This window comes from Miniopterus schreibersii (assembly GCF_964146895.1).
Source record: "Miniopterus schreibersii genome assembly, chromosome: 1".
Taxonomy (NCBI): domain Eukaryota; kingdom Metazoa; phylum Chordata; class Mammalia; order Chiroptera; family Miniopteridae; genus Miniopterus; species Miniopterus schreibersii.
In genome coordinates, this window is record NC_138101.1 from 103,386,043 (window position 1) to 103,411,516 (window position 25,474).

The following is a 25,474-nucleotide window of genomic DNA, read 5'->3' on the forward strand; positions in this document are numbered from 1 at the left end:
CCTTCCTCTTCACGCAGTCTGGGAGCCTGGTGCTCTCCGCAGCAACCAATTCCAGCCCTCCTCCAAACCCTCCCCACACTGAACCCAGGGTAGCTTTCAATTTCTCTCCACACCAATTAGTGAGGGCCTGAGTGGGGAACACCAGGGGGTGTTGTACATGACAGTCGGACAAACTGGGAGCTAAAATGCTGTCACGTACTCTTCCCAGAGTTGGAAACTCAGTGCGGCCCAGGCAAAAAGCTTTTGGAGAAGGCTGGGAAGAGCTGAAGATGGCCAGGAAATCAAGAGTGGGGAGGCACAGGCAGAGGGCTGAGATTGGTGGTTACAATGAACTGGGCCTTGAGAATGGGATCAAACTCAGCTTCCCCCAACTTTTTGGCCCCTTCCCTCCTATCCCCACCAGGTAGGGCTTAATCCTTGCGAGTGGTCAGGAGAGGGGAAAGGTACAAGCCAGATTTGGTTCCATTCCCAAACCTCTCCCACCTCCTTCACCCAGCTGTATCATGGAGGGCAGGGACTGGAAGACAGAGCACAAATGAGCCCAAGTTTGAAACTGTTCTGGGAACAGGGAGCAGCTGTCTCAGGAGCCAGGTCTCGTCCTACAGCTCCCATCAGGGGCCACTACAGCATGAAGGCCTGAGGGGAGGGCAGGGCAAGGACCACTTCACTCCGTTTATTCACCAGAGCAGGAGGAAGGGGTTTCTTGTCACTGCCCTCTCATCTTTGATTCAAAAAGCCCTTAAAATTTCCCCAGCTGCAGCCCTGGCTTAGTGGCTTAGTTGGTTGGAGAGTAGTCCCTTGCACCAAAGGGTCACAGGTTTGATCCCAGTCAGGGTGCATACCCAGATTGTGGGGGAGGCAACCAATCAATTCTTTTCTCTCTCATATCCTTGGGTGAGGATTAAAGAAAAATAAATTTCCCCAGCTGCTGCCTTTTTTTGGTATTGATTTTAGAAACACTGCTTGCTTCCCAACCAGGGATTGATCCCGCAACCTTGGTATGTGCCCTGAGTGGAATCAAACCTGTGTCCCATTGGTGCACAAGACAATACTCCAACCGAGCCACACCGGCCAGGGCCGCAGCTTTTACACAGCTGCTACACCTCCTTGGAGTGCAGAAGGGGGCAACCTATGCAAGTAAGTCAGATACTGCTTTCTCAGAATCTTTGTACTGTGGAGATGGACAGGATGACAGATGGCCTGAGCTGTTTGGGAGCCCCACCAGAAGCCTTGAGGTTCATGCCATTTTCATCTTACTCAGAGGGCAGGGATCACCTCTCCCCCCACCCCCTTCAGAAAAAAGAGGCAACAGGTGCTTCAGCTGCTGTTTATTGACATACAGGTAGGTCTATAGCAACAGGCCTGGAGGCGGCTGCAGTAGTGGGGAAAATGAAGGTGGAGGGTGGAGTGTTTGTCTGCAGTTACAGCTGAGTGGAGTGCAAGAACAGAGATGCACAGTGCACAACAAGATGGGAGTGGGGGCTGAGAGGGTTTGAGAAGCAAGTGAAGGCCAGGGCCAGAGTCTGCTGAAACTAGAACCACTGCCCTCTCTAGCTGGCTATCTGCTAACCCCAGGCCAGGCTTGGGAGTTCTAAGAGTTTCCATTTCTACAGGAACTGAACGGAGTGCACAAAGGTGAAGCAGGAGCTGTTGCTTTCTAAGTTAAGCTCTGGAGCCTCCAGTCCTGTACCCCTGCCTCTTGCTTGGGTGGGGCCATAAGATGGGCAGCCTGGCTCTGGGGTACCTCACCTGAGCAGGATCTTAAAGATAGCAATGTTTTACAGAGGCCTTAATCTTCCTCCCTGGTGTCCCAGTCCACCAGTGCCACACTACAACCCCAAGTGAGCACTACAAGCATTGCTGGCCTAATGGATGGGTTGGGAGAAAGGGATGGGACAAGGGCTGGAGGAGGGGCTCTGGGGCCCATCAGGGCACAGGCACTACACGCATGGTGTTGGTGAAGCCAGAGCCAGGACGCCACCCAGTCAGCACAATGACCACGTCTCCCTTCTTGAAGAAGCCTCGGGCCTTACCTGAAGGAAGAGAACAGAGTGGGTGAGTAAATACCAAGTCAGGCAGGTATGAGACATTGCCCCACAGCCAGAGACAGCAAGCAAGGCTGGCTATTACTTCTTTACACCACAAGGTGGACCCAGCTTCACAGCCCAGGCAAAGGGGATGAGGCAGTCCTGAGATTTCCTTATCACTCAGATGGCAGAGTTGGCAGAGACCTTTGGATATCATTTTATACTCTGGAGGGTGGAGAGCCTTGCCCAAAGTCAGAGCTAGCTGCTCCCGCTTATCCCATGGCATCCTACACTTACATAGGCACAAAGGCCACATCAGTCCATAATCTGTGTGTGGGCCACCCCACAGTGCAGGAGCTCTGGCCATTTTATTAAAAAGGAAATAAAACACGTCACTAATGAGCAGATGCCAAAGAATGGACAATCCTGATTATCCAGGATCCTTTGGCTTTGGGCCCTAGACTTGAAAAGTGACGAAACAAATGGCTGCTCAGCCCCACAACTCAAAGGCCCCTCTTCCTTACTGGGCTCAGCCCAGGACTTCAGGGAAGGGAATGGAGGAAATCAAAGAGAACGTTCCCAATGAGAGCGGCCAGGACTCTTACACCCTAAGGTCTGCATGTTCCCCTTTCCATAGCATCCCAGAGAGAGCAGTGTGCAAGCACCCCCAACCCAGGCTCTAGCCCTTGCTCCCAGTCACGCACCAACATTCATGGCCAAGTTCACCCGGAGGTCCACGTCCTCAGCCCAGGCCTCCTGCACTGGGTCCTTACACACCACAGGGAAGATGCCACGGTACAGGTGGGCCTGGCGAGCTGTCTGGTGATTACGGGTCACAGCAATGATGGGAGCACGGGGGCGGTACCTGGCCACCTGGTGAGCAGACCTGAGAGGAGATGAAGAACAGGTAGAAGAGACTATTAAACTGTCCCAAAAGCCTCCCAGGAAGCCCCCTCACCCTCTAATTCAATTCAATATGCCAGCCTGAGGCTCTGGCCATTTCAACATCTACTTCCTGGGCCCCCTGTAGGACCTGGGAACTGCCTCCCATGGCACATAACTCCTCTTCATAGCTGTGTGACCTGTTTTGCCCTCCACCCCTCCCCACAGGCGAGGGCCCCAGGATCCTACTGACCCAGCATGGTCAGTCTCACCCACTTTCCCCACATGGCCCACAGCTGGCAGAATGCCCCCTCCAAATTTTTCCATTCTGGCACAGGAAGGCAGCTCTGGCTCAAGCTCACCAGCACCCATTTCTCTAGATGCCAGTAACTCCTACAAGCCAAGCAGCATGTGAATAGCACTTGACTCTTGATAGCTGCAAAGAACAGGAACAGAGCCTACCAACCCCCCAGAAATCTACAACCCAAGCCACCTTCCCTCCTATCTTCCCCCTATCGTACACGGCCTCCAGGTCCCTGAAACAGTCCCAGCAACTGAGCTCTAGAGATCGAGTCAAACCTGAGTAAGTGAGGGCAAGATCAGGAGCTGAAATTGCTGGTGTGGGACGCTCTGCCTGTGCAGGTTCCTCTGGAAGGCAGGGGCCCCTCTGAAGCCCCAGTGCTGGGTATTTCCTGTATACCTGCAGTTGCAGATGTGTTGGGGAAGAGCATGCAGAAGGACTAGGCCCCAGAAGGCAAGCTATGAGACCATTCAACAGGTATCAAGGAAACCTAAACCATGTTATAGCAGAGAATGCCCTGCTTAAGGCCTGGCCTATACAAGACTTTTTCAGAGGGAAGCAATTGCTGAAATCAGGATGGGCTGAGAGTGAAATCCAAGAAGACAGGAGCTAAAAATAGCCAGATAGCAAAGGTTCGACCTTTTCATAAAGGTCAACCTCAATGGCTGGAGCTGTTTATCCTAAGCCCTCTGCTGAGGGAATCTGCACAGATCTCATGTGTTTAGGCAGCGTCCCCTGGGGCTCCTCAGTGCTGGGGATTGCCTGTCTGCTCCTCTTCCAGGAAACCCAGCTGCCTGTGGGCAGGGATGAGGAGCACACCCCAAGACTGGGGGAATGAAAGATGATAACTCAATGTCTAGGACTAGGAAGGGATCCCAAGTCCGTGGCCAAACACAGGCCTCAGCTTGGCTGCATGACAACATGGTGACCTTTCCTGGGCCAGAAATCACTTGTCTCCGGAGTTCAAAGATAGAGAGGGACCCATGCACCAACCAAAGAGCATGTTAGTGAATAGCACTAGTTTTCCAAACTGAACTTTTAAAGAGGACACAGTAACTGAAATAAGCAAAGCTGGTGGTCTTTTACTATTTTAGAAAACCAGATTTTAAATACCAAGTCATCAATTGTAATCTGTCTATCTGTAGTTACACGGTGAAGTCTTGATGGTGTAAACTTGCTTTGGATCCAAATGGTTCCCCATGCCTTTCGAGTGCTGCCTGGAGTCCTTTGAGCCAGGGAATGGGCTCTGCTCATTCCCAGATGCTGGCCTGGGGGCTGAGGGAGCTCCTTCCCTACAGGGTCCAGGTGGCAGGCAGCAGGGTCTTACCTTGGCTAAGTGCCATCTGAACATCGTTCAATGCACTGCTCCCAGGAACCCCAAGGAAAGGTGTCACTGAGCAGGGCATTCCCAGGGAGCTGCTGCCACCTCCTACCTGCCAGACTTGGTGAGGACGATTATGGCCCCACTGCAGCACTTGAAGGAGGCCTCCACGGCGCCCACGGCGGCAGCTTCTGTGGGGTCGCTGGTAATGGGCGCCAGGCGGCGGAGTTCCTCAAATAATTGCAAGTGGTAGATGGCGGCCTCTGCCTCACGGGCAATCTAGGGGAGCAACATCCGTCCAGAGGAACGAGATGGGGACAGAGCTTTGTCAGAGGTGTGTCACAATGGGAGGAGGGGAAAAGTCGCACAGACAGCTGGTGAGGAACACGTCCCTGGGTGCAAAGGCCAAGAGGAACGCAATCACTGCAGGTTCTGAGCTGACCAAGATCAAGATTCACAGGAACCACTCTTCACCAAGTGTCTGTGACACCACCTGTGCCTACTGAGCGAAAGACCCTCTGGTTTTGCCCTGGCCTGAGCTCCCTTGACTAGCTTCCTGCAGATGAAAAAAGAGGCTCTGAGTCCAGGCCTCGGGTGCAGGGCTGGGCCCTGGCTGTTTTCTAGAGCAGCTGGAGCAAGAGGCTGGTTATCCTACAGAGTTACCTGCCTGTAGGGCCCTACCTGCCAGACTCCGTCAGAACTATCAAAGCTGCTGCTAAACACTTATAAGAAGCCTCCACGCTGCCCATGGCCATGGCTTCCATGAGGTCTGTGGAGTGACTTGAGGCTCGCACAAGTTCTTCAAACAGCTTGCGGTGGAACATGGCTGCCTCAGCCTCACGAGCTATCTGTAAGGTTTAGGGGGGAGGGGAGGCAAGGAAGAGGGACGAAGGAGGGGAAAAAAACGAGACAACAACAACAGGGAAAGACAGAACGGGGAATTAATCAGAAGAGAAGGTAACCTTAGGTTAATTGGCTAAATCTGTCTTTCAGGCAGATGCAAAGAGGCAGAGTGATACAAGCCTGCTCAGGGATATGTGGAGAATTTCCAGCCTCAACTGTTGCTGCTTCCCCTCCATTAAAGGGGAAATTGGTTCTTCCATTCTGGAAGGAATTTTTGATTGGCTGTGGTGGTGGAGGGAGACAATACGGTGGCAGGTTCTAATACCTTAGCATGGAAACATGCCCAGGTTGGGCCCATGCCACTCACTGGCAGGACTTGACCACGCTGCCTCATGACACAGTTTACAGGAAGAAACAGGCCCTCCCTCTTCACATGGCTGTCTAGTTCCCCAGGGCTTCCTACCCAGCTTCCACGCACACATGGAGCGCTTGGCTTGGCATCGAGCACAGGGGTGCTACGAGCCTTTCCAATGGCCTGCCATGGAAACGCACTGAGCAGTGCTGGAAAGCTGGGGTCAAACAAAGCCAAAGCCATGCGGCTTAACTGTGCTCTAAGCAGGAGGGTGAAAAACTGGCGAACTTGTGAGGATACATTGAACAGCCATGTGGAGACAGATGCCTGTGGAAGCACGCAGGCAAGTTGAATAAGACATCTGATTAAAATCTAATGATTAAAAGTCATGAGAAAGCCACTGAGTTATTTATAGACCACCTGCTCAGATAACACTAAGAACTGGAAAGAAAATTTAAGCTTTAGAGGATTATAATGCAATCACCAGCATCTTAAGAGAATAATGGGTAAGGAAAGAATCAGTAATATCATCTCATTAATTTGACAGTATAAGCAGATGTGTGGCAGGATCTACTAGGTTAAAGGTTGTCTCTCTGCAAGAATGGAATGCATGCAGCCCATAGGACAGGGGACAGGAACAGAAACAGAAACAGAACCATACCTGGTACTGCCTAGCCCTTAGTTACAGGTCATTCACTGCATCGGTTAGACACAGGAGAAAGCAGTTAACAGTTAAGAGAAGCTGTCAGCCAGTGTTAACTAGGGACATGGAAAGGAGAGGCCAGCACCACCTGGCCCAGACCCCATAACTTATCTTTTGAGCAGGGCCATTTAATCCAAGCCCTGCAGTTCTCTCTAAGGTGTCCATCTGTTATAGGAAAATTGGGGTCTGGAAAAAACAGACATGGAAGTGAGAGCCTAGAGCCTGATTCTTAGTGTCTGACCCCAGTACAAGCCTCGCCATGTAGCGGCCTGGCCTTATCTCCTGTGAGAGAGTGCTATGTTGCAGGAAAGAACACTGGCTGTGAAGTCAGATGTGGGTTCAAGCTCAGGCTTTATTATCATGTAACCCTCATCTATAAATTGGGATGACTTCTATATCTCACAGAGGTTATGAAGATTATTACACCAATCTACAAAGGGACTTATGAGGCATTTAATAACTGCAGTGAATATTTAATGCTAAGCCTGTAATTAAATATATTCCAGCTAATTCACTTTACAGATAAGGCCTTGAGAGGTTATGTGATTTGCCCAAAGACACATTAAAGTCACTACATGTTTCATGGTTTAGTGAATCAGGTCACTCTTCCACCTCTGAGACTACACCTCTAAGCAACGCAATTAGAGAGGAGATGTGTGGAGAGACCCATAAACACACCAGCAGCCACTCTAGAGGTGACTGGTTCAAGGCCCACTGTTTCCTAGGAGAGAGAAAGCACCTTCCCAGCACTGGGGCGATCCTGATAATGGCTCAGGGTACCCGAACATCAGAACAGCAAGCTTATCTCACAAATGGGTGGCCCACCCGCCAGGGCCAGGGTACAGATTTCACAGGGATAGGATTTCATCATGGGGAAATCCACAAAGGATGCTGAAGACAGCCCAGAAGACAACTTTAGTTAAGACATCTCAGTTCACCATTGAAAAGGAATTAAATTATAAATGACATGTCTTCTCTAGAAGCTAGTTAAGCCTAATAACTGGACACACAGAAAACATAGGAGAAAAGGAAGATACCTAGTCCAGAGGTTATTTTTTGGGGGTTGTTTTAAGTTTGAGGGAATGCAGGAAAGGTGTCACACAAAGGGCATGGGGCCCTTTGTTGACTGAAAGGGAGTAGGAAGGTTAAAGAAAAACCATTTCAGGATAAGATGCAAGTTCGCTGAGCTACACATTATAAACACTGACCTAGGACTATTGTGGGCAAGTTAATTTGTAGCACTCATTTTCTCAGGCATGAGTAACCCTGATAGCTGAGATCCCTATGTTAACTCTTCAGTAAGTTCTAGAGCAGGAGCGGAGAGGGCAGAGGATCCGAGTGTCAAGCTGTAAGAAACAGCCGGGCAGTGGGACATGGCGGAGCAGAAGAGCCTCGAAAACCTAGTTAGCTCCCTGGGGGGAAAAAGAAAAGTCACCTCCAGAACCAGCAATCTTTCCACCTGTCTCTATTTGTAAACCTGTCACCTTTCACTTAAACCCCACATTTTAGTCTGGGGCGAGTGCAACAGCTCAGCACAGCACGTCCAGCTGCAGGCACCATGCAAAGCAAGTTCACAGTCAACTCAGTGTGGACAACAGCCTCTAGTGCAGACCCAGAGGCCCTGTGGGGGAGGCACCTATCTGTAGGACAGGTGGGGAATCAAAATGGAAGCCAAACAAAGAGGATGGCTAGGCGCAGGAGGCCTTAGAATAGGGCAGAGGTACTCAGGTCCTCTGGGCTGTCCAAAGGAAGAGGTACAAGTATCCTGGTACTTGAGCCAAGGGAAGGAGTCAAAGTGATTGGGTTACGTCTTATGAAGGAGAACATCTCCAGAACAGAAGGAAATAGAAAGGGGGCTATGGGCAGGGAAGGCAGAAGAGAAAAAAACAAAAGACATGCCCCCCCCAGCACCCCCACTCACTCTTACTGTGATTTGAAGGATAATAAAAGATGTCGGTGCATAAGCCTAAAAGGTATGGCTCTGGTACCAGGGCTGCCTCCACCCCAGCCCAAGCCCAAAACCAAGCCTGGGAGACTGGCAGGCCCTAAGAACTCACCAGGTGTTGCATGCGGACAGCCTCCAGGGGGTAGTCCCCTTTGGCTGTCTCTCCAGACAGCATGATGCAGTCAGCTCCATCCAGGACTGCATTGGCCACATCACTGCCCTCAGCCCGGGTGGGACGGGGCTTCTTGATCATGCTCTCCAGCATCTGGGAGGAGACAGAGCATTAGTGAGACGTGGCCTGGGCTGTCTTCAGAGATGAATGACTGCAAGCTGACTCCCTGGATAGTGTACGTACACACAGTATGACTTTGTGTAGGTGCACAGGGGGAAGGGGACATATGTGTGTATGTGTTTGTGATGCAGGGAAGGGTCCATGGAAGACATCAGTGCAAGCATGTGTAGTGAGAAGAGGCACATGCCTGTGTGGCACAGATGACAGGCTTCCCAGCTCGGTTGCACCGTCCGATCATCATCTTTTGAGCAAGGAAGACCTTCTCTGCAGGAATCTCAATGCCTAGATCACCACGAGCCACCATGATCCCATCACTGGCTTCCAGTATCTCATCAAACCTGATGGAAAGGTAGAGAGAGATTATGTATAACAGGGGCCACCAGTATGGTGATGCAAAGGAACTTTTACTGGGATTCTCTGACTTAGCTGTCCTTGCAGAACGGCCATCCATGATGTCACCATGGATGCATGGAGGTGGGAGGGCATTCCAGCTACCTCATTCCCCCAGAGTAGCCCAACAGTTCAGCCTGCTGAGTTTCTTCAACACTAGAATGGATACTTCACTGGGGACACGGGAGGGGGCAAGATTTGCTCTCAAGTCCCACAGGCTCATTTCTTCTCTATCCGCATTTTATGAGGCCTCATGAAGTCTCTCTGCCATCTCCATCCAGTCAACACTTCCAAGGCAGAAAGGAAACCTAAGACCTGCTTATAGCTCCCAACACAAAGGTCCATGGCGTCTTCCATCCAAGGACACCTGAGGGCTGCTCCTTGAGGCGGCCCCTCCAACTTGCTGAGGGAAAGAGGACATACAGCTCTGCCTGGCCTGGGGCCAAGGTCAGCTGGCTTATTTGAATGGCAGAGGGAGGACCCCCAAACTGCCTAATACAAAGGACATTTACATAAAACCAAGGACGGCAAGGCCACAACAGTGAGTAGGCTGCTCCTTCCACCTTCCACCAGCACACGCCCAATCCACGTGAGGTCTAGGGTTTTAGCTGCACTGAGTTGTGTTTTTAGTAGGAAACCAAGGAATAACAGATGTCACGAAGCTGGCCACAATCATTTAGCTCTAGCTGGTGAGCACCGGGGAGGTGGGGAGCTGAGCTGGGACAATCTAAGCCTAAAAGGGCTGATACCATGCCAGAGCTAGCCCATCATCCAGCCAGCTGCTTTCTAAATGAAGACTAGGAAGCTACGACCTTTAGCACCAACACCAGGCCCTGAGCTTCCACATGGCCCCTTCCTAAAAGCCTGCTGCCTTCCCTATTGGTAGTCCCCTCATTCCAGCAAACACAGGTAGTGCTCCTGATTAGGCATATAGCACGACTTCTGACCCTGTGAACAGTGACACTGTCCTCTCCAAGGCCAGTACCTGGGTCTCTGGAACCATGTCAAGATGCTGGCATCCAAATCACCTAGAAAGCTTTTTAAAAAATACTGTACCAATGCCTTCCTCTCCTCCCCTTTGGATATTCTGGTTCGCTGGGTCTGGAACAAGTTCAGGAGTCTAAATTCTGATGCACAGGCAGCCAGGTACTCACAGGGTAAACCTGGCTCTTCAGAGAGCAGGGCTGGGGTGGAAGGAGGCGGGGACAGACGATGGGGCACTTACCTGCGAACTCCTTCATGATTTTCAATTTTGCTGATTATCTTGATGTTCTTTCCTTTTTCTCCCAGGACCTTCCTGACTTCATGGACATCAGATGCCTTGCGAATGAAAGACGCGAACACCATATCTACATCCTGCTCTACCCCAAACTTCAGATCCTGGATGTCCTTTTCTGACACAGCAGGCAGGTCCACTGCAGCCCCAGGGAGATTCACACCCTTCTTGCTGCCCAAAGAGCCACCATTCTCCACCTCTGTCAATAGGAAGTCAGCACCTGTGTGAAATGGAGTAGATGAGGATGCAGGGCAACGGAAGCAGTGTCCTCAACAGGAAGGGAAGAAACGAAAAGCTGCTGTCTCTATCCCCAGTACAGTGAACTGGAAAGCAGTACATCACGGGCAGTGGAGCCATACTGCCAGAGTTCAAATCCCAATTCCATTGACTATAACCTTGGGCAAGTCAATTAGCCTCTCTGTGCCTCAGTTTCCTTACCTGTTAAACAGGAATAATATCTCCTCATAAGACTATTTTAAAATTTAAACAAATTATCATGTAAAATGCTTAGAATAGTGCCTGGCACTCAAATATGAGCTATCATTCCCAGACACACTGGAGTCTTGTACATATTACATTGAGGGACAGAGGAAGCAGAAAGCTCAAAGTAGTGAGGATGCATAAAAAGAAATCTTCTCATATATTCCCCAAGAGCATGATTAAGCAGGACCCAACTCTGTTTCTGAAGATAAGGGGCTATAAAGGGAATTCCTGAGAATACAGACTCAATCTTGCTGCCAGTCAAATAAGCTACCTCTCTTCCTTGTGGAAATTTAGAGATGGGAGCCTGTTTTAGACATACCTTTCTCCTTCACCTTCAGAGAAATAAGTCCATCATCCACGTAGATCTTGCTGCCCACTTCCACCACCTTGCAAATGTTCTTGTAGTCCAGCCACAGGGTGTTTTCATCACACTTTTCCATGTAGGCATTATCCAGAGTGATCTTGAGAGTGGCCCCTTTCTTCAGCTCCACCTCTGCGGTGCCGCTCTGCAGACAAGAGAGTAAATCACCAGTCCAAACTTCAGAGGCCAGGCAGCCCTCCTGGCAGGGAAAGAAACGCTTTCCTCCAGGGAACAATGCTCAGATCTCCGGTAGAAATAACAATAAAGCTTTTTCCTTGGGGAATAAATAATCATATTGTCTAACTTAGTTTATTTCAAGGAAATAACCCCAGAAAAACCTACAATATTCTAGTTATGCTATTTAATGATAGGGGAAAAGAGACAAATTGCTCCCTAAAGGTAGAGATTTGGAAGTAGTTTTTTAGAGTAAAAAAGATTCCTTTTTGGTATTGTTCCTTAGCCAAGTAGATTAAATCAACATTTTTACACTGATGAATAAAACCTTCATTTATACACCTAAACTCTGAAGAATGTGGCTTCCAGCAGGGCAGAGATAGCTGAGGACCTCTCTGGGCCCCCAACTCCTTCACCTTCCCTCTCGCTTTTCTCCAGGATACTCACGCCCTTGATGAGCCCAGTTCGGATCTCAGGTCCTTTAGTGTCCAGGGCCACAGCAACTGGACGGTAGAGGATGGGATCAGAAGCAAAGCTTTCAGTAGCTGTGCGCACGTTCTTGATAGTCTCTGCATGGTACTGGGGAAAAGAGGGAAAGTGATAAGTGTCCTCCCACACACTAGGATCTAGCGCCAGAGCGGAAGCTGATCACTTAGGAAAGACCCGTGGATGTTCTAGACCCCCCCATTATCACCTAGTCTCAGAACCATTCATGCACTGAGCAACCTTCCTGCTTATTTCCTCCTTGGCTTCCACTCACTTCTACCACAGCACTCACTCACTCTGAGGGCAAATCTTAGAAACTTTTCAGAGTATTGCCACCAAAAACCATTAAAGGCATGGGTATAACCACGTGTCAACATAAAGAAGCCTGTGTCCCCTCAGTGGTTCTCTTTTCCTCAGAACTCATCAAATAAAGCAGACAACAGGAATAAAAGGCCCAGGCTTGTGTTTGGATAATACTGGTCTGTCGATCAGTGCCAGGTGCTGAATAGATTTGGTAATTCTCAGCTTTTCCTCTATTGATTCCAGCTACAATTCAAACTCAAAGTTATTTACTTAGGCTAACAGTGGCCTGAGCTATATAAATGGTGGCCTATTCCTAAGATCATGCAGGCCTATTTTCACAATCACTTTCTAGAGTCTGATTAGAGATGGAAGTGGAATAGGGAAAGTTGGGAATATGCCTTTCTCTGCCCTTTGCTTTTTTATTTCTCACTTGCAACAAATCCTAACTTCAATCTTCTTTCTTAAGCCCTTCCTCTTTTTCCACTTGCCGTTACTGTTTGACTCAAAGCTAAGATGTCCAAAGTTCTTAAATAGTGTAATCAATATGACATTGCTGATAACAGAGGCAACCAATTCAGCACTTTGCAGGCCTTGTCCTTTAACCACTACTGTCCAGGAGAGCAAGTAGCACCTGCAAGTAGGAGGCCAGAGAGGAGTTGAACTAGAGCTTAATGGCCAAGCATGGTGTTGCCTAAAGCTTGTGTCTGAAAATCTTTATCTTCTAATTCAGGCATACTCTATAATGAGGACCACTGGCTTTTTTGGAGGTTGAGTCCACACTGTAAGTTATGAAAATTTCTTTCTGTTGCTGGCTTGCGATAAAATAGTACAGAATAGAATATAGAAATAGTTTAAAGGAATGGGTGTTGAATACTGTCAAATACCTTTTCTTCAAAGTTGATGTGAGGAGTAAGGGAATACATGAAATACTTAGAAAGAAATGAGCACAAAGTAATTACTGAATGAATGTTACCTACTATTATCACCATCTTATTAATCCCAATGTGAACTGTGTGTCTAGAATAAAATTTACTTGGTCTTGGGTCATGACTTTAATGCACTACTGAATTTGGACTGTTAAATTTTATTTATGTTTTCCGCATCTTTCTAAGTGAGATTGGTCTAGAGTACTAACCTGTCTGGTTTTGGCACTGTCCTTGTCTCATCTCAGTATCAGGGTTTTAAAGAACATATTGGTAAGATTTCTACACTTCTCTAGGCACTGGAACAGAATAACAAAGGATTTAACTATTCCTGATGGAAAGACACAATTCAACCATCAAAATCATTTGAGCCTGGTGTTCTGAGCAGAGGTAGATCTTAGTCATTTTTTCATTTTCTCAAGACTGCTCGTTTATTAATATCTTATACTTCGTGGAAAATATTCAATTTCATGTCAACAGGAAATAGTCCCTTTTCTGCGCATCCTCAGCCTTGACCAGGCTTTCCAGGGGTTTCCGCTCTACTGGTTTTTACTTTTTTTTTTTTTTTTTTAGCCGAAAGAATCAGCTCTTGGCTCCACTTGTCAAATTTATTTTCTAGTTCATTAAACTATGCTTTTAAATCAATTCCTTTCCTTCACCCTTTTAAAGTTATTTCAGTTTTCCCCCCTAGTGTTTTGTATTAAATATGTATTTATTTAATTTACTTTCAGACTCTTGCTTTCTAATAAGGCATTTAAGTTTACAAGTTTTCTGATTACTATACTAGCCTTTGTTCTCAATTTTCATAAAAAGATAAGTCAGAGAATGTGACTTATATAATTTCTACTTTATGAAACTTGCTTTTTAGTAGCTTAATATGTTTTTTAAACATTAGGATTTTAAATAAACATGCATTTATGTCTTGGAGACAAAATCATATACACATATCAATTACATCATTAGGTATTACATTCCTCAAATCCACTATGCTGTCATGTTTTGGTATATTTCTGGGAGGTGTACTGAAGTCTTCCACTATGGCTGTGGTTTTGTTGGACGTTACCAAGTGGTAATGCATTCCACCACTCAATGCTGTCCTTGTGGAAAGTTTTAAATTTAGGTTGGTTAAGTCAGTATTTCTGGCCAACATGGCATTATGGGACCACACGTTCAGTAAAAACACATCTTGCCTGTGTGAACTGATCAAAGTGGGGGTTAGAGATACCGTGCTAAATCTGTGAAGAGGTCAAATGCACGCAAGGAATATTCCTCTGTCAGAGTGAGGGAGAAGAAGCAATTTCAATGTTCTGTTTAGAAGAGTATTTAAAATGTTAAGAGCCCCAGCTGCTAGTCAAGAGCCATGAAGCATGGTCAAACCATAACTTGTTTACATTATATAATACTAGAGCAATTTCACATCAGCTTCCAAAACCCAGATCCCAGGGAAAACCTCATCCTGGTCAAAAACCTAAAATAAACCCACACGAGAGATTTGGGTTTTTGTGGGGTTTTTCTTTCAATTCCAATTCTAATCTGTAAATAAGAGTTAAAGAACAGATTATCTCCAAATGCCTAATGCAGTTAACAAAAACCCAACAACACCCAAATCCCTGAGCCAGCCCCACTCCAACAGGTGCAGCAGACAGCACTTGCCCTTGCCATTTCAGGGCTGTATGGTTTTATTTTACTGGATGCAAGAGGCTATATCAAGCCTAGTTAAAGGTCAATTTCTTAAAATCTATTTCTGCTGCTTCCCCTGCACACAGGAGACCCTGAATCCCTGATCCAGCAGCAAGGATCCATAGTGAACCCATCTTCACTGAAGTCTTTAGCTCTCTTTTTGAGCTAATACTTGTAGTAATTCCTGGTGACTCCTGCAGAGGACCCCACCTTTGGAAAATTACAGAATGTCATGGCGTGTCTTAACCTGCCTGAGGTGCCTGCTGAGCACAGGTCTTCTTAACTTAGTTAGGCCCCTATGACATTTGGAGGCCAGCCACCTGCCAGGCCATAGGCTGTTTATGGAAACAGGTTACAGAACCTGATAAATGGTCTCATGTTTCCAGAGAGGAGAAAATCACCTCCTAGATTGCTCTTCCTGAGGCTTTATTTTTAGTCTAAACTCAACACCAACTTCCAAATGCCAGAGGGCAACCCCTCGCCCCATGCCTTTACAGGGCAGCATTTCCTTTACTCTGAACAGGAAATACAGAAGTGAAGAGTGGAGAAAGTTCGCCTCATCCCTTACTCCTTATCAATGTCAGTGTGAAATCCCAGGGCCTATGGTTGAGCCCGAAGGCTTTTATTTTTATTTTTTAGAGAGAAAGGGGAAAGGAAAGGGAGAGACAGAAACATCGATGGGCTGCCTCCAGCACACCCCCTACTGGGGATGGAGCCTGCAACCTGGGCATGTGCCCTGACAGAGATGATGCTCAATTCACTAAGCCACACTGGCCAGGCAAGCCTGAAGGCATTTAAAAGGCACTGTGCCTCAGGGAGGCCCTATACCCCTCAAAAGGAGCTTGTTCTGATCTTAGGAAAAGCAGCAGGAATGGAGGACTTCCCAATAGCTGCCACTTGGTCCCTGGGTAAGGTCAGCTTCCACAGGTCAAGTCAGCTCATAAACAGCCCCAACACTAATACAATCCTACTAGGCTCCTGGGAAAGTGTTTTGACTTAGTTTTATCTTAATGTATTAGAACCCCTAAAAAGGAAGAGGCTGGGAACACAATACTGATGAAGTGGGGTATTAAATGCCAGACAGTGTTAGTACACCAGACTTAGTTCTTAATTTGCAATAGTGGAAACCCTTTTCCAGGACCTGCCCCATTATCTTGGTTCTAAACTAGGCCAGAATCAATCTGCAGGGTGACCTTTTGGTTTGTCACTGCATTATGAGCCATTACAGAAACGCTGGGTGGGAGTGTCTAGCCCTATGGCCAGGGCACCTAATGGCTGAGAGAGGTTTCCAGTAGAACCTTTCCACTTTCCTTTGTGAGGACTAATGGTAGTCCAGGTGTGTGGGAGAACCATGGCCAATGACAGAGAAAGTCTTTAAGGAGATGTCGCCAGTTGAGATGGTAGAAGGGGAAAGGAGAGTAGGGATAGGCTTGTGAAGGCCACCTTCCCACTGGCTGTAACCCCAGACTCGTTCTTGCCTGGTCCCATTGCTAAATAAACAATGCAAGAGATTCCAAGATGGCGGTGGACTGAGTGGAAGCTACAATGACACTCTCCCAGGACCAAACTGGAGTTAAAACTAAAATACAGAAAAACCATCCTGAATAATCAACCGAAGACTAGCTGGTGAGCACCCTCATAACCAAAGATCTAAAGTGGAGACCACATAGAGACTGGTAGGAAGTGAGGAGGCACAAGAGGGCTGGCTAGGTTCCCATGGGCAGCAGCTGAAGGTCCAGAGGGATATCTCAGCTTTTATATCCCACTGAGAACTCTGGGGTCTAAACCCCAAGCTGGGTCCTCAGCCCAGAGCACCAGAACTGAGAAAGGTACTCACATAACATCTGACTGTAAAAAGCACAGGGTTTCTGTCTGCAAGGGAGAGATGGCTGGAAATGAAGGCACCCTCTTAAAGGGCCAGTGCACAAACTTTCCTGTGCAGCCACTCACCTACAGCAGAGGGAAGTCAGAATGGACTAGAGCAGTGTGAGGAAAATCGCGGGCAGCTGGCTGGGGTAACAGATCTCAGAGGGCACCCATTTGAACCCCAGTGTTGAGCCATCCCCCCATATGATCTTTCTCAGGCAGACATTTTCCTTCCAAGCAGTTTTTTGCTTGGGGGGAAGCAACTGTTCCACCCTGTTGGAAAACCTCCAGCTCCACCCTGTGGAGCTTCTACAGGCTGAGGCTCATTAAGAGACTAAATAACAGCCTCTGGGTGCTTTGAGTCTTTGGCTGATTTGCTTCTGGAGCCAGGGCTTGAAAAAGCAGACCTTGGTGCACATCTCAGTCTTGTCCAAACACACCCAGCCCCAGTAGAGGCAATCAGAAGCTGTGGAGTGTGAAAAGTTCAAAAAGGGTACTCAAGGCAAGTCACAAACAGCACCTGACATTGGCCTGCACCAGAGACCATCCAAAAGACTAGGAATCCTAGCAGATCTACCTAATACATAGAAAGAAATCCAAACAGGCAGTGTAAATGGGAAGACAAAACCAAAAAAAAAAGTCTCAAATGAAAGAACAAAAGAATTCTCCACAAGAAGAGTTAAATGAAATGGAGATAAGCAGTCTATCAGATACAGAGTTCAGAATATTGATCATAAAGATGCTCAACAGTATGAAAAAATATAGAAACTATGAAGGAAATTAAGAATGGCATAGTAAAAATAAAAAAAATTGGAAGGAATGAACAGCAGATTAGGGGAAGCTGAGGATCAGATCAGTGAATTAGAAGACCAGGTAGTAAAAAATTACTCAATGAGAGAACCAAAAAGAAAAAACAATTTAAAAATAGGAGGACAGTTTAAGGGAGCTGTGGAACAATGTAACAATATTTACATCATAGGAATGCCAGAAGATCAAGAAAGTAAGCAAGGGTTAGAGAACCTATTTGAAGAAATAATGTCAGAAAACCTCCCTAACCTGGTAAAGGAAAAAGTAACACAAATTCAGGAGGTACAGAGAGTCCCAAGCAAGAAGAATCCAAAGAGGCCCATGCCCAGACACAACATAATTAAAATGCCAACAATTCAAGACAAAGAGAGAATCTTAAAGGCAGCAAGAGAAAGGCAATCTGTTACCTACAAAGGCGCTCCCATAAGGCTGTCAACTGATTTCTCATCAGAAACTCTACACGCTAGAAGGGAATGGCATGAAGTATTCAAGGTAATGCAAAACAAGGTTTTGAAACCAAGAGTACTCTATCCAGCAAGGAGGGTGAAATAATGAGCTTTCCAGACAAAAGAAAGGCTAAAGGAGTTTATCACCACCAAACCAGCACTGCAAGAAATGTTAAAGAGACTGCTATAATAAGTTGCAATAGACAGAACGAGAAACATAGGCATATAGAGATAAAATGGCAATAGGTAAGTAGCTATCAAAAAATAACCTTAAATATAAATGGATTAAATAACCCAATTGAATGACACAGGGTAGCCGAATGGATAAGAAAACAAGACCCAGGGTCTCAAACAAGATGGCAGCACAGGTGACCACTGTACCCACTCCCTCCCACAACCACATCAAAATTACAACTAAAATACAGAACCACCACCACTAAGAACCTCCTGAAGTCTAGCTGAACAGAATTCCTACGACCAGGGAACTGAAGAAGCAACGAGACTGGTAGGAAGAGCAGAGACGCAAGTGGACTGGGACGGAATCACAGAGACAGCCTCAGTCCCATACTCAGGTGCTGCAGATTAAAACTGGGAAGATTATCTTAGCAGTGGAGGTTTCCCGGAGGACTGAGGGATCCCAGCCCCACAAGAGGCCCCCCAGCCCAGGGTTCCAGTGCCGGGAAGAAAAGTCCCACAACTTCGGGCTGTAAAAACCAGCAGGGACTGTTGCTGAGGGACCCAGAGGCTGCGCGAGTCCCAGGCTTTCCTCTTACAAGGCTAGTGCACGAACTTACTCAGATGCTCTCCCTCTGAGCTCCAGTGCTGGGCAGCAGCTTGAAAGGAACCTGGGACATTTGGGGAGGAACTAACTTGCCTGAAATCGGGGCAAGAGGTAGAGAGGCAGTTTTTTCCAGACAGAAGAGCTGGCAGAGGCCATTGCTCCTTTGGCGAGCCCTCCCCCCACATAGCAGGCAGGCAGGAGCCATATTTGAATCTCCAGCACCTGACTCACACCTTTGGTCCCACCCTGGTGACTCGGGAGACCCCACCTCTCCCTACTTGCAAGCTCATCCGAGCCATTTCCAGTGGCTTTTCTATGTAAGCGGTCTTTTGAACCTCATGCTTAGGGCTTTCCTAAAATCACTCAAACAAGCAGCAGCATGCCCCATACGTCTTGATAAGTGGCCCCAGGCCTGGCACTAGTGGCAGCCTGCATTGGTTCATAACTTGGCCTCTCCTGGACACCTCTAAGCCCAGCACAAGTAGCAGCCAACTGCTGTTTGCTGTGTAGCTCATGCTGGGTGGTGCTGGGCAAGGCACTGGCAGAGGCTGACTTTGTGCCTCCTTGGAGGACCCAGAAAATGCACCTGGTTGTCAGCTTTGACCATGATGGATTACAACCCTACCACATCCACAAGTGACACACTCAAGGGGCTTACTTGGTGAACACCAAAGCTCCACTGAAGTAAATCCTGCTCCGTAGGGGTGTCTCAAGTACAGCAGTTCTTTGGCTGTAGTTGCAGCTGGTCCTCACAGCTGACTGGCCTCGGGGTCTATTCCTCCCAGGGATGCCAACAGCAACCAAGGCTCAACTACAACAGGACAGTGCACACAGCCCACACAGGGGAGCACCTAGAAGGCCCAGCTCAGGGGACTGGGGAGGCTGAGCCACTGGACCCTACAGAATATTTACTACACAAAGACACTCTACAAATTCTAGGAGACATAGCAGCTCTACCTAATACATAGAGACAAACACCTGGAAACAGCCAAAATGTGAAGGCAAAGAAACATGTCACAAAGGAAAGAACAAAAGAAATCTCCAGAAAAAGAACTAAATGAAATAAAACGAAGCAAGCTAACAGATAGAGTTCAGAATAATGGTTATATGGATGCTCAAGGATCTTAATAAGACTATTGAGAAAACTAGTGAGCCCGGCCGGGTGTGGCTCAGCGGTTGAGCATCGACCTGGGATCCAGGAGATCAGGGTTCGGTTCCCGGTCAGGGCACATGCCCGGGTTGCGGGCTGCAGCTGATCAATGACTCTCTCATCATTTGAGGTTTCTATCTCTCTCTCTCTCCCTCTCCTTTCCTCTCTCTGAAATCAATAAAGATATATTAAAAAAAAAAAAAAGGAAAGAAAACTAGTGAGATCATCGACGACATAATAAAGTACTAATCAGAAATGAAGTCTACATGAACTGAAATGAAGAATAATTTACAGGGGATCAACAGTAGAGGACACTGAGAATCAAATCAGCAATTTGGAATATGAGGAAACAAAAAATACCCAACCAGAAGAGGAAAGAGAAAACAGAATCCAGAAATATGAAGGTAGTGTAAGGAGTCTCTGGGACAACTTCAAGTGGCGCAACATCTGTATTATTAGGATGCCAGAAGGAGAAGAAAGAGACCAAGAAATTGAAAACCTATTTGAAAAAATAATGACAGAAAACCTCCCCTACCTGGGGAAAGAAATAGACTTACAAGTCGAGGAAGCACAGAGAGTCCCAAACAAGAGGAACCCAAAGAGGCCCACAGCAAGACACATCATAATTAAAATGCCAAAGGTTAAAGACAAAGAGAGAATCTTAAAAGCAGCAAGAGAAAAGCAGTTAGTTACCTACAAGGGAGCACCCATACAACTGTCACCTGATTTCTCAACAGAAATCTTGCAGGTCAGAAGGGAATGGCAAGAAATATTCAGTGATGAAAAACAAGGACCTATAACCAAGATTACTCTTCCCAGCAAAGCTATCATTTAGAATTGAAGGTCAGATAAAGAGCTTCTCAGACAAGGAAAAGCTAAAGGAGTTCATCACCACTAGACCAGTACTACATGAAATGTTGAAGGGTCTTCTTTAAGAAGAAGCTAATGAACAAAAGAATCTGACTAACTAAATAGATCCAGAGACACTGATGCATGCAACAGTTGATCATATTTCAGAGGAAAGAGGGAAGGGGGGTGGAGGGTGGAAAAAGATTAACCAAAGAAGTTATATTCACATATGATAACCCATGGACACACACAATAACAGGGTGAAGGTCTGGGGAGGGGGTGGGAACAAGGTGGAGGGGGTCAATTGGGGGGGGAAATGGGACACCTATAATACTTTCAACAATAAAGATAAATTTAAAAAAACAAAACAAAACCCCAACTATATGCTATCTATAAGAGACCCACCTCAGAAGAAAAGACACACACACGCTGGAAAAAAACAAAAAACTTCTGGAAGACTTTCAAGGAGAGATCAAGAGCAATACAGTCATAGTAGGGGACTTTAACACCCCACTGACTTTAATGGATAGATCTTCCAGACAAATCATCAACAAGGAAACAGTGACTCTAAATGACACACTAGATCAGATGGATTTAATTGACATTTACAGAACATTTCACCCCAAAGCTGCAGAATATACATTCTCCTCAAGTGCACATGGGATATTCTTAAAGATAGACCACACTTTAGGACACAAAACGAGTCCCTACAAGTTCAAGAAGATCGAAATCTTATCAAGCATCTTCTCAGAATTTTACACAATGGAATACTATGCAGCTATAAAAAGAAAGGACCCTTTACTTACCCTTTAAGACAGCATGTTGGTACCTGGAGAGTATTATGCTAAGCAAAATAAGCCAGTCAGAGAAAGAGAAATGTCACATGATCTTACTCATATGTGGAATCTAATGAACAAAATATACCAATGAACAAAACAGATCCAGAGACAGAGCATGGAACAGACTGAGGAATCTCAGAGGGAAGGCGGGGAGAGATTAACGTAAAAATTTATATGCATATATGCATAACCCATGGATGCAGACAATAGTGGAGTGAAGGCCTGGGGGGAAGGGCACAGGGTGGAGGGGATCAACGGGGGGAAAGGGGGAGATTTGTAATACTTTCAACAATAAAGATACATTTAAAAATAAACAAACAAACAAACACTGCATCCCCACCCTGTTTCCTACAAGCCATCCCAGTGGCCAAATTGTCTACCAGAGGCTCACCTCATGAGTTCCATGAGAGAAGTTCAAACGAGCCACATTCATTCCAGACTTAATCATCTCCTTCAATATTTCCACAGACCGGGAAGCAGGGCCTAGTAAAGAAAGTTTTAAAAACATAATTCTAATTATTCAAAGGATTAACACTTGAAACTTGCTTAGGTTTAAAGAACTCTTGATATTTTGCTCTTCAAAGCCCAGCCAGATGTCCAACCACAGAATCTTGGTTGCACAGAGAATGTCAGAAAGATCTTTCCTAGGTCTCAGAGATGCTCCTACAGAGACATGCTAAGGAAGATGCCTTCTAAGTTTTGCCTTTAGCAGAAAACAAAGCATACTAATTATTGCAACTTCCTATGATCTGAGTTCCCATAAGAATCTGTGTACAATATTGCTCAGCACCTAGGTTTGCTATATTTAGACTTTTCAGAAGAGAAAAGACCCCTTCACATGAAGCCTTGTTTTAGGGGAGGGGCACACTCACTCACCGATGGTACAGATGATGCCAGTGTTCCGGGCCGTGATGGGCGGCGAGTCAATGTCCAGGCGGCACATGTGCTCCAGGAAAGTGTCAGCCATGGCGGCATGCAGCTGCTGGGTCTGAATGAAGGCAGTCCCAACATCGCTATGGGGCTTCGACATGGCTTCTGAAGTTCTGGGTCCAGGGGAATTGAAGAGCATGATCAGTCTGAGAAGCCTGGGTTGTTATACACCGCTTGGCACAGGAAGCCATTTCCTGCTTACACATTAACTGAATAAGCACGCTTTGTGCACAAGCCACAGGGAACCCAGCATGCTCTGGCTATGTGGGTATTCCTTGAGTCAGGCAAAGGCTCACAGGACCCTGAGCAAGTTAAAATCTCGTATCCAATGCTTGCATTACCCAGGCATCCACTGTAAGCAGACCTTCCTCACATTGGCCTAGTTTCTACTGATAGCTTTCCTGTTAATCCTATAAACATCATTTTACATGCAGTGAAGAAGCTTCCTCAAAAGAATACTGTAACCATCTTCCAGTGACATAAACAACTGACTTCTAGTTTAGAACCCCCGTAAATCTAGATCTTTGTATGAAAAGTTGTCTCAAAGCTACAAACATCTGCTATGAGTGGGGCATCCACATTGCCTCTTAATAATCCTCATCCAAACCCAAAGAGACGTTCCTGGTTGTGAAGACAACCACCACTTAGGCAGTCCTCTTAGCTCCAGAGTCCTAGGTTTTCACTCACCCAAAGCACCACATAAATTCATTCTTTGACTCACCCTAGGCCAAGTAGGTCCCAGCGCACTGATGGGCAATAAAAACCAGGGCCTGGCCTGGCTGGTGTGGCTCATGCATTATGAGGTTGCCAGTGGCGGCGGGCTCAATCCCCAGTATGGGGTGTGCAGGAGGCAGCCAATCGATGATCCTCTCTCATCGATATTTCTCTCTCTCTCCCTCTCCCTTCCTCTCTCTGAAAAAAAAAAAAAAAAGATAAAAATATATTTTTAAGTTTTTTTATAAAATCCCAAAAAACAAAAGTCCCTGGACACGAAGCAAAGTCCCACCAGAATCCTGAATGCAAAATCTTTTGTCCCAGGAGTCTATACCTAAAAAGCACATCTACCAGAAGGAATTTAGGAATTGCAAAGCAATTTGCATAAAACCAAGGATAACCACAACGGCTCTGGTTTAGTTCTAAAATGATCACAGCTATATTTGCAACATGAGAAGATTAAAGGTGCTTGTCAAACCTTTTCCCCAACTGGTTTTCTGATGCACCATCCCCATTTCCATTTGAAATCTGACAAGCACACCACTCCCTGTAACAAAGACCATTTGTTCCAGGTAATTAACCAGCACAGGTTACAATCCTGACAACTGTCCTGACCTTTGCTTTTCTTCATTACTGATTTAAACTAAACTCTCACCCAGTCAGCTGATTTGAGACAAAGAAGTGAGAAGCTGTGGCCAGTGCTTTGAAGAACTGTCAAGTAAGGATTCAAGCAGAAGCTTGACACTCCTCAACAGGCTGTCCCTTTCCTCAAGTTCTCAGACCAAGGGCTATTCCTTCTAAAACACTCAAGCCTAAATGCTTCAGCCTAGGCTCAGAAACAAATCCCTCTTTAGCCCTGTCCTACCTCCTCCTCAACCTCAGGGCTCCAAATCAACCCCCACCCCCCATACATATAGCACTTTCTTCTTTTCCATCCCTGACTTTGTGGCCTCTCGGGGTGGCTCCGGTATAGCATGCAACTAAACTCACCTCTGCCATCTTCCAGAAGCCTAGTAAAAGCCCAAGAAACTTTGTGACCAGTTGTGAATAAACCTTAAGCCCTCAACTATGGAATCTAAAACTTTTTAAATAAAAAATAAGATACTGGCTAATTATTCCACATGACAAACACACTTCCTTTCAATGTATATTTCCTAACTCCCTAATACTTACCAGGTTCCTCAAATCAGCACCAACGCTCTCCTCCACGATCTATTTGGTTCTGTACCTCTTAGCACTTGGACATATCCCAGTGTCTGTTGAATACCTTTTCATGTGTCATAATGCCTCTTTGTCAAAATCAAAGTTGTACCTCTATTCCCTCATGCCAAATCCAAGGAACTTCCGATTTCCTGACAGGATGGCCTGGGCAGCCAAGGTCCCCCTGTACTTGCACTCACAGTTGAAGCAGGGCTTCATGCCTTCAGAACATCAGCCAGGCTTAGGAAAGTATGGCTGTTAAGGGAACATTACTGAGGAAATAGTACCAGGTGGCACACAGAGCCAACTGGAACACAAAGGCCTTGCTGGGGCCTCCAAGTGGAGAGTCATCCAGACTGAAGACTGTGTCATGAACAAAATAAGGTCTGAATGACTGGGTTGGAGTAACTAACCCCACTCTTCTTAAAAAGCATCAGCTGGCTATTCACTAGATCTGAGACATTAGAATCTCTTTGCTAAGACCTGGCTGGGGCCACTGATTATCGGTCATACCTTGTATTCCCTGGGCTTGGGCTTCCGGTGACATAATGCTCTTTATTTGGCTCAGGGTGGCTCCTTGGCCCCACTTGCAAAGACTGCTCGGATCTGAGTAAGGTTTTCCCTGCGGAGCTGTACAAGGATTAAGGTGAAAGCTGAGTATAACTAAAGCTCTTTGGGGTAATGGAAAAATTACTTTAATAACCAGGTATCCAGGTGGTAGTTGTTTCTAGAGATTCAGCTATGTTACAAAGAAAAACAAAAGCCTCCCAAAAAAATACCAAGAAACTGATAACAGAAAATTTGCAGGTAAATGTGAGTTCTTACTGTCCCCTCTATGATGCTTTATCCCCTCCCCCTAACACCCAAAGATTTCTTTCCCTGTAAAATCTCTTACTACTATACAAGAACCTGATTCTTCCCCCTTTTCAGGTGGAAGGGGCACTAAATTAAACATACATAGGACTAGAAGGACAGCTACCCAAATATTAACAGCATGTTGTCTGGATGATAGAGGAGTACAGCAAAATTTTTCTTGTCTTTACTAATGAATTTACTAACAGAAATACTTTTATAATAAGAAAAATTAAATATTCCTCTTCTAAAAACAAGGTATTTACAAGCACCCTGGTAAAAGTATTGAAATTAAAAT

General features: G+C 46.4%; 1 protein-coding gene across 7 annotated transcripts in view; it reads right to left on the minus strand.

The window, feature by feature from the left end:
- Positions 1-1,312: 1,312 nt before the first annotated feature.
- Positions 1,313-25,474, minus strand: part of PKM (pyruvate kinase M1/2) — a 32,222-nt gene continuing 8,060 nt past the window's right edge. For 2 of the 7 annotated variants that reach the window (XM_081129969.1, XM_081129971.1), the window contains exons 2-11: positions 22,357-22,523; positions 21,872-21,963; positions 11,798-11,929; positions 11,135-11,321; positions 10,282-10,552; positions 8,854-9,004; positions 8,487-8,639; positions 5,213-5,379; positions 2,732-2,913; positions 1,313-2,033 (exon numbers count right to left, since the gene is read on the minus strand). In XM_081129969.1, coding sequence (XP_080986095.1) covers positions 1,927-2,033; positions 2,732-2,913; positions 5,213-5,379; positions 8,487-8,639; positions 8,854-9,004; positions 10,282-10,552; positions 11,135-11,321; positions 11,798-11,929; positions 21,872-21,963; positions 22,357-22,510 — 1,596 coding nt within the window. In that variant the 5' untranslated portion in view covers positions 22,511-22,523 and the 3' untranslated portion in view covers positions 1,313-1,926. Of the gene's footprint in view, positions 2,034-2,731; positions 2,914-4,643; positions 5,380-8,486; positions 8,640-8,853; positions 9,005-10,281; positions 10,553-11,134; positions 11,322-11,797; positions 11,930-21,871; positions 21,964-22,356; positions 22,524-24,837; positions 24,951-25,474 lie in introns of those variants that run through there. The other 5 variants (XM_081129967.1, XM_081129968.1, XM_081129970.1 and 2 more) reach the window with 4 other exon arrangements.